At 68.6% G+C, this 12190-nt stretch overlaps 1 protein-coding gene across 1 annotated transcript; it reads right to left on the bottom strand.

Annotated features, from left to right (window-relative positions):
• Positions 1 to 1902: 1902 nt before the first annotated feature.
• On the bottom strand, positions 1903 to 12153 carry ERBB2 (erb-b2 receptor tyrosine kinase 2). The gene is made up of 27 exons (XM_027746536.2): positions 11995 to 12153; positions 9333 to 9484; positions 9055 to 9241; positions 8653 to 8790; positions 8487 to 8555; positions 7871 to 7983; positions 7653 to 7794; positions 7453 to 7569; positions 7088 to 7214; positions 6926 to 6999; positions 6755 to 6845; positions 6180 to 6379; positions 5937 to 6069; positions 5757 to 5847; positions 5508 to 5668; positions 5368 to 5415; positions 5129 to 5267; positions 4918 to 5040; positions 4741 to 4839; positions 4466 to 4651; positions 4232 to 4387; positions 4056 to 4131; positions 3829 to 3975; positions 3350 to 3447; positions 3093 to 3263; positions 2709 to 2976; positions 1903 to 2611 (listed from the first exon to the last, which is right to left on the bottom strand). The coding sequence occupies exons 1-27, from the start codon at positions 12068 to 12070 to the stop codon at positions 2292 to 2294; spliced, it is 3702 nt and encodes a 1233-aa protein (XP_027602337.2). The 5' UTR covers positions 12071 to 12153; the 3' UTR covers positions 1903 to 2291.
• Between the last annotated feature and the right edge of the window lie 37 nt (positions 12154 to 12190).

Here is a 12190-nt window from a genome sequence, read left to right as displayed (position 1 = left end):
TTAAACCCCGTAGTGAGTCTCAGGGGGAGTCGTGCTGTGGTTGCTGCCCCTCCCTGAGGTCGTTTTGAGTGCAGAGTTTGGGGTCTGGGGGTCTGCAGAAGGCTCTGGGGGTGCCCTGGGTGCTGGTGGCGATGTGGGGGGCACAGTGTGGGGGTGTTGGGGGGGGTCACAGCTCAGGGCTGGGCCCCCTGTGTGCCCTCAGGTGCCTTCGAGATCGAGATCAACGGGCAGCTCGTCTTCTCCAAGCTGGAGAACGGGGGGGTTCCCTACGAGAAGGACGTGAGTGTTGCTCTGGGGGTCCCATCCTGGGGGTCCTGGGGTCAGCCAGGGTGGGCCAGGGTGGTTTGGTTTGTACTGAGCCCCCCCGTGATGGGGTTCTCCCAGGGGGGTCCCTGTTTGGTCCCCCTCACGATCCCAGCAGGAGTCGTTCCCCTTCCTGCCACCCTGCCAGATCCCACTGGGATACAGTGGGAGGGGGGAGAGGGGCAATTCCTGCAGCTCCTGCCTCGCCATGGCCTGGATTTGTCCCTGTGTGACCCCCATGTGGGTGTCCCAGTGCCCCCAGCCCTCCTGCAACCCCCCAGTGTGACCCTGCCCGTGTCTCCCCAGCTGATCGAGGCCATCCGGAGGGCCAGGAATGGGGAACCCCTGGAGAAAATCACCAACAGCCGCCCCCCCTGCACCATCCTGTAGCCCCCTGGGGACATCGGGGTCCCCCCACGCTGCCCCTCGCTGCCTGGGTTAAATTCCTGTGACCCCAGGGGGGCACTGGGGACATCAAGGAGGACCAGGGATGTCGGGGCCCCCCTGTCACCCCTCGCTGCCTTTGATAAATTCCTGCATGCGTGGGGGGGGGTCCAGGGACATTGGGGGAATTTGGGAGCCTCCTGGGGACCCCCATTGTGGCACTGGGAAGGGCAGGGCTGTGGCACTGGGGGGCCATTCTGTCCCATCCCTGCCATGGGGTGATGGCCTGGGGGGGTCCCCCCGCCTGCCTTTGCCTTCCCCCCCTCCCCTCTGTCAGCTGCACCTCCCTGGGGGGCACAGGGGGTCCCCCAAACCCCACAGCCCCCCAGGGCACCCCCTTTCCTGCGGCCTCCCCAGCAGGGCGGGGGGGGCTCTCCCCCTGAACCCTTCGGAATTTGGGGCCCCCTGTGAGTGGGGGGGTCAGGATGGGTGTTGGGGGGGGTCTCTGCAGCTCCCAGGAGGTGAATTCCAAAGGGAAATCCACTGGCTGGGCCTTTCCTGGGGTTGGTTAAGGATTAAACAGCTCTGTCACTGTTTAACAGGGGCAGGGGGGCCCTCCCGGCCGTGGCAGCCCCAGCCCAGCCACGGGTGTGTTTGTCCCTCTCCCCTCCCCATTCCCAGGCTCCTGCTTCCTGCCTGGAATGACCCTGCCCTTGGCCTCGGGGCGGGGGGCCCCCTATTTATTCTATACTGTGTATAAACCCAACGGTCGGGGCGGAGTAAAGGATGGAGCATGTGGAATAAAGGATGGAGGATGTGGAATAAAGGATGGAGGATGTGGAATAAAGAATGGAGTGTGTGGAATAAAGGATGGAGTGTGTGGAATAAAGGATGGAGGATGTGGCTCCTCTGGGTCCCCTGGGAATGGGGTTGGGACACAGGTCCTGTGTCCTGCTCAGGATCAGTGGGATGAGGAATTTTACCCTTCAGGCAAGTGGTGGGAGGGGAAGGGAAAGGAAATGGATGGGGAAAGGAAAAGGGAAAGGAAAAGGAACATGCTGGTTCTTAGGAGATGGAGATGGAGCTGAATCTGATGGAAAAGTGGGAATCAAACAGACAAGGAGAGTAGAGAGAAAGGGAAGGCAAGGGACATTCTGGTCCTCGGGAGACGGGGCTGGGTCCGACGGAGAGGAGGGAACCACACAGACAAGGGGAGTAGAAAAAACAACCAATGTACAATCCTCAAATATACATCCCGGGGCTTCCAAAGGATCCCGGGGGAGCCGGGACACGCCCGGCATCCTCAGCTGCTCTCAGTGCAAGTCCGTGTGTCCCCGGTGGTGGCACAGACACGGGGACAGCCCTGCAGTGGGTGGGGTGACGGTGCCAGTCTGTCCTTCCCCCGGCACCATCCGGGCACCCCCCAGCGTGGGGGTCACGGCAGGGGACCCCTCTGTCCCCACACCTTGCTGTCCCTCAGCGTCCTGGGCTCTCCCAGCCCTGCGTGGCCGTGGCCACCCCCGGGGGGCAGAGGGGACAGTGCCCAGCCCCATGGCTGTGGCTCGTCCCTCCCTGAGCTGCCTCGGCGAAGTTGGGGGGGTCTCTCACACGGCGGCGGCGGCGTCGGGCCCGGCCAGGCCCAGGTACTCGGGGTTCTCGGCCGTGGGCGTCGTGCTGGGACCACCCTCGGGCCCCCCGCCCTTGGGGGGGTCCTGGTTCCAGTAGTAGGGGTTGTCGAAGGCCTGGCTGAAGGGCCCGGGGGGCGGTGCCAGGTACTCGGGGTTCTCCACGGCGTGGCTGAAGGGCCCCGGGAACGGGAGCTTGGGGTCCTTGATGAGCCCGTTCTTGCCCTGGTGCCCCTTGGGCTTGTCCGGCGGGGACGGGGGTGCGCGGGGGGGACGCTCCCCGGCCTGGTTCACGTACTCTGTGGGGTGAGAGACACGTCAGGGACCCCCTGAGAGGGATGGGACAGGCAGACACACCCCCCCACCCACCCGAGGGTCCCACCGTGCCCTCCCTACCTGGCATGGTGCTGTGGGGGGCCGCGGCGGTGAAGCCCTCGGGGTCCTCGCTGTCCTCGGCTGCCAGCCCGGTGGGATCCTCGCTGTACCGGGGCAGGGGGCCGGGCTCCCGCCCCGGGGGGCTCTGCAGGGCTGCCTTGACCCCCCCATCCCCCTCTGGCACCTCGGGCACAGGGCTCTCTGGCCCCTCCACCAGGCCCTGGGCGGGGAAGGGGAAGGAGGACAAGCCCTCGCCTTCCTCCACCTTGGCCGGAGACTCTGCCGTGCTCTGGGAGTGGGACAGGACACGGAGTCACCCCGAGGACTGTCCTGGTCCCGTGGGGTCACCCCACGGCTGTGCCAGGAGCGGGGGGGTCCCTCCCTGCCCCCAGCCCACCCCCGTACCCGCATGGAGGAGATGCGGCTGCGGTAGGTGGTGGAGGTGTCGGCGCTGAAGAAGCCGTGGTGAGGCACCAGGTACTCCTCGGCGTCCACCAGGTCGTCCATGTCCTCCTCCTCCAGCAGTGCCCGGTAGAAGGTGCTGTCCATGGAGCCTGGCAGCCCCACCAGGTCATTCTGGGGGGGGACATGCTGGTCAGTGCCCACCCTGGGGTGCTGGCAAGGGCAACAGGACCCCTGGGGACCCCCAGGGACCCACAAACCTGGATGACCACGAAGCGCTGGGGGTCCCGGGCCATGCGGGAGAACTCGGTGACCAGCTCCCGGAACTTGGGCCGGCACTCGGAGTCGATCATCCAGCCTGGAGAGCAGGGCACCGTCAGGATGCGCCGTCAGGGCCCCCGTGTCCCTGTCCCCTCCCTGTGATCATGTGTCCCCATGCTGCCCCCATGTCCCCTCCCTGCATCCCCTGCCTCTACATTTCACCATGACCATGTGTCCCCATGGTGTCCCCGTGTCCCCTGCCTGAACATTTCACCATGACCAGGTGTCCCCATGGTGTCCCCATGGTGTCCCTGTGTCCCCTGCCCGTACATTTCACCATGACCATGTGTCCCCACGGTGTCCCCGTGTCCCCTGCCCATACATTTCACCATGACCATGTGTCCCCATGGTGTCCCCATGTCCCCTGCCCGTACATTTCACCATGATCATGAGTCCCCATGGTGTCCCCTGCCCGTACATTTCACCATGATCATGTAGACGTCGATGGTGCAGATGGGCGGCTGCGGGAGCCGCTCCCCCTTCTCCAGCAGGTCCGGGATCTCCCGCGCGGGGATCCCGTCGTACGGCTTCGCCCCGAACGTCATCAGCTCCCACACGGTGACACCTGGAGGGGGCAGGGGCGGGGGTGAGCAGTGCCCTGGGGACTCCCCCTGCACCCCCCGGGGGTGGGACACCCCAAGGTACCGTAGCTCCAGACGTCGCTCTGGTGCGTGAAGCGCCGGCGGAGGATGGACTCCAGCGCCATCCACTTGATGGGGACCTGGCACAGGGAGGAGGGGGAGGTGAACAGGGCTGGGGCGGGGGGCTGGCTGGCACCGAGGGGGCACCGCGGTGCCCTCACGCCGTCCCTGTGCCCCCACCTTGCCCCCATCAGCGTGGTACTCGGTCTCGTCGATGTCGAGCAGCCGCGCCAGCCCGAAATCCGTGATCTTGACGTGGTTGGGGCTCTTGACGAGGACGTTGCGAGCGGCCAAGTCCCGGTGCACCAGCCTCACCTCCTCCAGGTAGCTCATCCCCTGCGGGTGGCACATGTCTGGCTGTCCCTGGCCCACCCCAGGACCATCCCCCTGCTCCCTCCAGAGCCCCCATCCTACCTTGGCGATCTGCACACACCAGTTGAGCAGGTCCTGGGAGCCGATGTGGTCCTTGTTCTCCCTCACATAGTCCAGGAGGCAGCCGTAGGGCATCAGCTGCGTCACCAGCTGCACCGTGGAGGTCAGGCAGATGCCCAGCAGCCGGGACACGTAGGGGCTGCCCACCCCCGCCATCACATAGGCCTCCTGTGGGCAGGGGGGGTCAGGGTGGGGGTCAGGGTGAGCAGGGGGCCGCTCCTGGCCCCCCTTCCCCCCGGCACCGCTGTCACACTCACGTCCAGGATCTCCTTGTTGGCTTTGGGCGACGTGTTCTCCCGCAAGACCTTGATGGCCACCGGGATCTTCACGCTCTCCCCGTCGGGGATCCAGATGCCCTGAGGGGGGGACACACAGGTGAGGGGGGTGTGGAGCGGGGAGGGTCCCACCCCACCCCGGTGCCCCCCAGCCCTCACCTTGTAGACAGTGCCGAAAGCACCAGAACCCAAAACTTTCACTTTCTTGAGCTCGGTCTCCTTGAGGATCCGCATCTGGGCTTGGTTGGGGAGGGCCCCGCTGGGCGTCAGCGGCTCCACCAGCTGTGGGGCACACAGGGGTGAGGGGGGCTGGCTCCTGGCATACCCTGGGCGCTGGGGGGATCCCCCACTGCCCCCCGGGAGGTCCCACCTCGGTCTCCTGCAGCAGGCGCCTCATGGTGTGCTTGCGCTCCTGCTGCCGCCGGCGCTTGACGCAGATGACGGTGATGAGGAGCAGGACGATGACCAGCAGAGCCCCCACCACGCCGGCGATGATGGACGTCACCTGGCTGGGGGACAGGGGGGATTGGGGGCGGGATGGGGTGATGGGGGACCCCCAGCACCCCGAGGGGCAGGGGTCAGGGTGGGACAGCTCATCCACGCTCCTACCTCGGCTTCTGGTCCACGGGACACCCGTCCTCATCCCGGATGGTGCACCTGGGGACACAGCGTGTGGCACCTCGCTGTCAGCACCCCTCTGTTGAGAGCTGTGACCCCCCCCACCCCCAGCCAGGGACCCCCCGACTCACGAGTGGGTGCAGTTGGTGGGGCAGAGCTGGCACACCCCGTCCTCGTCCGGGTATTTCCAGACGGGCACGAAGGAGGCGTCGGCCTTGACCCCGCTGGGGCAGCGCCGCACGCACTGCTGGGCATCCTTGTAGTGGGCACAGGCCACGCACTGGTCTGCCTCCTGTGGGAATTTGGGGGGGGTTGAGGCACCCAGGGGCCAGGGAACACCCCCTGTCCCACCCCTGGCTGTGTGTTTTCCCTCCCCTCACCGATCCGAAGCAGGTCTCGGTGCCGTTCTGGGGCTGGCACTCGGGGTGGCACGGCAGGCACCGCGTCCCGTTGGCGTGTTCCCGGACGGCTCTGCGGGGAGAAGGCACAGGGATGGGGTCCTGGACCTGTTCCTGGGGGGGGGAGGGCTCTCTTTGCCATTCCCGAGGGTCTCCACTCACCCATCCAGGAGGTTGCAGGAGGCCACGCACTCCTGGCCGCGCAGGAACCGCTCGCAGGCCACGCACTGGGTAGGGCCGGGGCCCCAGCAGTGCCCGTGGGCGCAGAGGTGGAAGCAAACCAGCCCCTCGCTCTCTGCAGGGGGGGCACCGTCAGCACCAGGGGGTCCATCAGCACCGGGGGGGGGTCCATCAGAGATGGGGGGGGGTTCCATCCTCTCCCCCCACCCCCCGGGCACCGCTTACCACACTGCTCGGGGGGCTTGTTGTGTGTCTGGAAGAGGCGCTGGCGGGGGTTGCGGAAGATGCTGTCCCAGGGCACCTTCTGGAGGAAGCAGAGCTGGGGGTTGTGGTGGACGAGCACCATCCCACTGCTGATCTCCTGCAGGGCCCGCAGCCCCAGCGCCTGCACCGCCAGGTCCCGCAGCGTCAGCGAGTAGGCGCCGCTGCCGAGACACCCACGGGTCAGACACGCGGCCCCCCGTGTCACCCCATGTCACCCCGTGTCACCCTGTGTCCTCATGTGTGTTGCCCATGTCCCCTCGTGTGTCCCCATGTCCCCCCGTGTGTCCCCCCATGTCCTCCCATGTGTGCTCTCCATGTCCCCTCAGTCCCCTTATGTGTCCCACCGTGTTCTCCCTGTATCCCCTGTGTCCCCTCTCCATGTCCCCACTATGTGTCTGTCCTGTGTGTCCCCGTGTCCACCCCGTATCCCCTCACATCCCCCCATGTCCCTGCATCCCCCTGTGTGTCCCCCCCATGTGTCCCCTCATGCCCCCCAATGTCCCCCCATGTCCCCCCGTGTCCCCGTCCCCCCTCACTTGTGCAGGACACGGCCCCGGATGACCCGCAGGTTTTGGAAGACTCCCAGGTCCTCCATCTCAGGCGGCCAGGCAGCGATGTAGAGGAAGCCTGAGGGGAGCTGGGTGTCACCATCCCGTGTCCCCCCCAGATCTGACCCCTCCCCAACCCCCCACTCCCCCAGTTCTCACCCGTCAGCTCCTCGAGGCTCTCGAAGATCCGCAGCAGTTTGGGGTCCAGGGGTGGTGTGTTGGTGCTGGGGTCCCTGGCAGGGATGGGAGGGAGGTTGGGGAGGTCCTGGCAGGGGTTCCAGTGAGCTCAGGGAGGGGGGGATGAGGTGATGAGGTGCTTACCCGGTGAAGGTCTCGGGCAGGAAGGCCAAGCTCCCGAAAATCTTGGTGCAGCCGGAGAAGTGCTGGATGTTGGAGGCGTTCACGGCACGGACACCCTTGAGGAAATCCACTCCCAGCCCGTAGCACACTGGTGGGGGGGGGCACAGCAGGGCTGGGGGGCTCTGCCAGGACCCCCATCCCCCCCGAACACTCACTGCTTCAGTCCTGCCAGCCACAGAGCCACCCCACACACCCCTGGGGTTCACCAGGGGGCTGCTCACCTGCACCTCTGGGGTCCCCAAAGCCCCCACAGGTCCCTGGCGGGTTCCCACTGGCACCCCTGGGGTTCCCAGAGCCCCTCCCAGCCCCCGGGGGTCCCTGCTCACCCTCCGGGCAGGGTTTGCTGCACTTCTCACACTTCTGGACGTTGTTGACTGTGACCTCCTGGCTGTTCTGGGGGCACACGAGGGTGCAGGACCCCACCTCCGTGGCAAGGTAGTTGTCTGGGGGTGGGGGGGGGCAGAAGGGGGGTGTCAGGGCCATGCTGGCTCCCCCTGGCCCCCCCTCCCCCGTGAGTGTCACTCACAGGGACACTGGGTGACACAGCTGGCACCGAAGGTGTAGCGCCCGTCGGGGTTGGGCATCGACTCGAAGGTGTCCGAGTTGTAGATGACGAGGGGGGGGCAGTGCAGCTCGCAGATCCCGCTCCTGTTGAAGTTCAGGCACGCCTGGGAGGGGGGGAGAACGGCCAGTGTGAGACCCCTGCACCCCCCCGGGCCCCCAGAGCCCCCCTCCCCTGCTCACCAGGCAGTCGGAGTGCTTGGGGCCGGTGCAGCCGGCGGCGCATTGCTCGTGGCAACAGTCCGTGGGCTTCGTGCCCTTGCACCGGGGGCAGCCGTGGCAGATGCTGTTGGTCACTGTTAGGGGCACACAGGGACACGCTGGGCACGGGGACCCCCATGGTTACCCCCTCCCCCGGGCCACATGGGGGTCCCCAGGATGAAGGGCTGGAGGGGAGGGGTTCCTGTGGTGGGGATTTGGGAGGTCAAGTGGGAATCCCCCAGGGCAGGGATTTGGGTGCCAAGTAAAGGTCAATGGGACAGGGATTTGGGGCGTAAGCTGAGCCACCCTGGGCAGGAATTCTAGGGGTTTATGGGGCAGGGATTTGGGGGGGGGGAGGCAAAGAAGGTCTCTGGGGCCAGGACTTAGGTGGCAAGTAGGGGTCAGTGGGACAGGGATTTGGGATTGCAAGCAGAAGGACCAGGGATTCTACTGAGGGCAAGATTTAGGTGGGAAGTAAGGGTCTGTGGAGGAGGGATATGTGGAGGGAAGGAAAGGAGATTCCCAGAGATTTTGGAGGAGCCCGTGGGGCTTTGGGGGTCCCTGGGGGGGTCAGAGCCACTGTGGGTTCTGCACTCACAGGTCTGGCAGTCCCGTGGGCTCTCGCCCCAGCAGTGCCCCTCGGAGCACAGCGCCCGGCAGTCGGGACCTGCAAGGGGGGAATCGTGAGTGGAGGGGGCTGGAAGCCCCCAGACCCCCTCCCTGGGTCCCACAGCCCCCTCCCCCCCACCCGTGGGGGCTCTCACAGCTGCGGCTGCGGGTGCTCTCCACGTGGATCTCGCCCCGGAACTCGTTGTGCCGGTGCAGGATGTCGCTCCACAGGATGGTCTCCTGGAAGCACAGCTGGGGGTTCCTCTCGATGTGCACCCCTCCCTTCAGGATCTCTGGGGGGGGAGGAAAGGTGCAGGGGGGTCAGCATGGGGACAGGGGGGGTCCTGCAGCCCCATGGGGAGTCCCAGACCTGGGCAGGGACCTGCCACTCTCCATGGGAGCACCCAATCCTGGATGGGGACACCCAGTCCTGGATGAGGACCTGCCACCCCACAGGACCACCCATCCCCAGGCAGGACCCTGCAGCTCCCAGCGCCAGGAGCAGCGCCCCACACCCCCGAGCCCCCCGTGCCTGCCCCGGGGTGGGGAGTCCCCACCTGTGAGGTGCCTCATGCCGAGCTGGAACAGCCCCGGGGTGCCGGCGGGGCCGGCGTTGCCCACCACGGCCAGGGCGTAGCGGTCCTGGAAGAGCTGCGTCCCGCGGATGATGCGCAGGCTCTGCAGCTCCAGCCCCCTCACCTGGTTCTCCGCGATCAGCACGTACCCCTGCACCTCCTTGATGTCCTGGGGTGTGGGGACACGGGTGAGGGGCTGCTCAGACCACCATCCTTCCCCCCTCCCCCCGCCCTCCTCGCGGTGTTTTCCCGCTGCGCACCTTGAGGAAGGCGGTGTCGGCGTCGGGGGGCAGGTAGGTGAGCTCCAGGTTGCCCTGGACCACCTGGCAGCCCTGGTAGAGGTGCCGCAGGGTCTCGTAGTGGCTCTCGGGGCTGGAGGGTCGCAGCAGCTTCATGTCTGTGCCGGTGCAGACTGGGGGGGGGGGACAGCGGGAGCTCAGCAGGACCCCGAGCCCGACTCTTCCGAGCTTGACCCCTCCCCGCCCCCGCGGGACCCCGAGCCCCGGCCCCCGCAGGAAGCGCCGCGGATCCGGCGGCCGCCGTTTATCTCCGGGGCTGCTCCCAACAGCTTCCGATGGGCTTCCTGGATCGTGGCTCCCCCCGGGCTCCCACCCCGGCACGCGGCGAAGCTTCTCCCGCTCTGGCACCGGCCCCGCTCGAGGGACGGCGGGGTCCCCGCGTCGCCCCGTGCCCGCGGTGGGCGCCGGGGGCTGCGGGGGGCTGGGTTTGAGGACCCCCATCCCCGAGGTGCCGAGCCGGGGGCCGCGGGCAGGAATGTTCTGCCCACGCGGGCGGGGGGGCCACGCCGAGACAAGACCCGATTGTTGAGCGGTGACGGCTGCGAGCCCAGTCGGGCCCATTGTGGGGGGCACTGTGGGGGGGCTGCCGGCAGGGCCACCGTCCCCGTGGCACCGGGGCAGGGCGGGGGGCGCGGGAGCCCGCCCTGGGTGCCAGGCCCCGGGCGGGTGAGTCACGGGCGCGGGTGGCACAGGGCCCCGGCCGCCCGCTCCCGGCAGGAACCGCCTTTTCAGGTCGGGCGTGTTTGGGGAGCAGTGGTGACGCAGGGCTGGCGGGCACGGCCCAGCCCCGGCGTGCCCGCGGCCCCCGGCACCCCAACACCTCACCTGGGAGAGCCCCCCGCCAGACCCCAACTCTGCTCCGACACCGACCCTGCCACCAACCCCAGACCTGACCCTGCCACCACCCCAGGGCTGGCCCCAGTGCCACCAGCCCCGCTGCCCTCCCCTCCCAGCACAGGGGGCACGGAGGCACAGGGGGTCAGCCAGGGGTCCGGTGTCCCCGTCCCTGGCTGCTGCTGGTGCCCCACGGCTGAGTGACAGTCCCTGGTGGCAGCAGCTGCTGCAGTGGCCTCGTGGCCGCAGGACCCGGCTGGTACCCGCCTTCTCCAAGGCGTCTGAGCCAGGGACAACACGGCCGGGGAGGGGGAAGCCCCCTGAACTTGGGGTGCAGCTCTCCCCCCACCAGCTGGTTCCCCGGCAGGGAACGTGCCGTTGTGGCGGGAGGCCAAAGCTCAAGGTCTGCCCGTGGTGCGGGCACAGGATGCCAGGGGCTCCCCCGGGGCGAAGGGCAGGTGGGACGGGTGAGTGGCAGGGCCAAATCCTGCCGGGATCCCAGCTCTGTGCCTTGGGATTCGGCCCTGCCAGCTCCCCCAGTTCCCTGGGAAGGGCAGTGAGGGATCCATCCTGTCCCGGTGGGCAGTGCCACCGCCGAGGGCCCCGGATGCCCGCAGGTGTCCAGCAAAGCCTGCGGGCCACGTGCCCGTGGGGCTGCCCTGAACTGGGGCTGCTGGGCACGGATCCGGCCCCAGCAATGGGGGGCACTGGTGTGTCCCCAGCTGGGAGCTCCCCTGGCACAGACCCTCTGAACAGGGTGAGCTGTGGGATGCCAGTGGTGGAGAGCACCCACTGTGCCCCCACGTCCCTGTCCCACCACCCCACACCGGCTCAGCCCCACCGAGCATTCGCTTCCCAAAGCCCTGGTGCTGGAGCTGCCCCCCAGCACGGAGCTGCCCCCCCCCCCCAACACGGGGCTGCACGGAGGCAGCGGGGTTCAACTTTTTGGGCTGCCGGTGCCTCCTTTGAGGCCATTAGCCCCGTCCCCCACTACCCCCGTCCCTGCCAGCCCCGTCCCAGTGCCCGGGGGGCTGTCGGGGCTCCGTCCGGGCTCCCCGCTCCCCCGGGGCTGGGCTGGGTGCGGCACGTCGAGAATGTGGATGGGAGCGACGGGGACGACGCACCCACCCACCCACCCGCTCCGTGGGGCACCGCGCCTGCCCCGCACCTCGAAACCTCCCGGGGCCGCCGGGCAGGGAACCCCCGCAAAGTTGGTGTCCCCCCGTCCCCGCTTCCCCCGGCAGTACTGGAGCCCTGGGAAGGGCAGGGCAGCCCCCTCCGGCCCAGTGCCCCCCAGTATGGACCGGTCCGGCCCCCAGTCCCGGCGGGCGATCGCGGCGCGGGGACACCGGGGACGCGCTGCCCGCGGCGGGGAGAACGGGGGGGACCGACGGGGCACCGAGTGGGGACCAAGAGGGGACGGGAGAGGGGGCGGTCCCGTCCCTTCCAACCCAGCAGCCCCCGGGCACACCGGACCCCGCGGTGTCCCCCCCGATCCCCTCCCGCCGCTGCCCGGTCCCACCCCCCTTGCCCCCTCGGTTTCCCCACGGTGCCCCTCGGTCGCCCCGCAGTTCCCCCCTCGGTCCCACCCCCGCCGTCCCCCTTGGTGCCCTCCCGGTCACGCCCCCCGTGCCCCCCCCCCCGTCCCCTCTCCCGGTTTGCCCCCCCACGGTCCCGGTGGGTCCCGGTGCAAAACTTCGCGCAAAGTTCCCTGCGCGGGGGTCGCTCCCGCGGGCCCGGCGCGCCCCCAGTCCCCGGTGCCCTCCCGGTGCCCCCCGGTGGGACCCACCTTCGGCGGGGGCGGGGGGGCAGAGGGCGGCGAGCAGCAGGAGCCCCGCGCCGAGGCAGCCCCCGGCCCTGATCATGGTGCTCAGCGCGGGCCGCGGCCCATGGCCCCGCCGCCGCCGCTCCGGGAAAGTTTGCGGGGCCGGAGCCGCCGCCTCCCGCCGCTCCCGGGCTCCGCCTCGCGGTCCCGAGCCCCGGTC

This window comes from Pipra filicauda, unplaced genomic scaffold (genome assembly GCF_003945595.2).
Source record: "Pipra filicauda isolate LSUMZ 115617 unplaced genomic scaffold, ASM394559v2 scaffold579_size272245_pilon, whole genome shotgun sequence".
Classification (NCBI taxonomy): domain Eukaryota; kingdom Metazoa; phylum Chordata; class Aves; order Passeriformes; family Pipridae; genus Pipra; species Pipra filicauda.
This window is presented reverse-complemented; position numbering and strand designations above follow the sequence as displayed.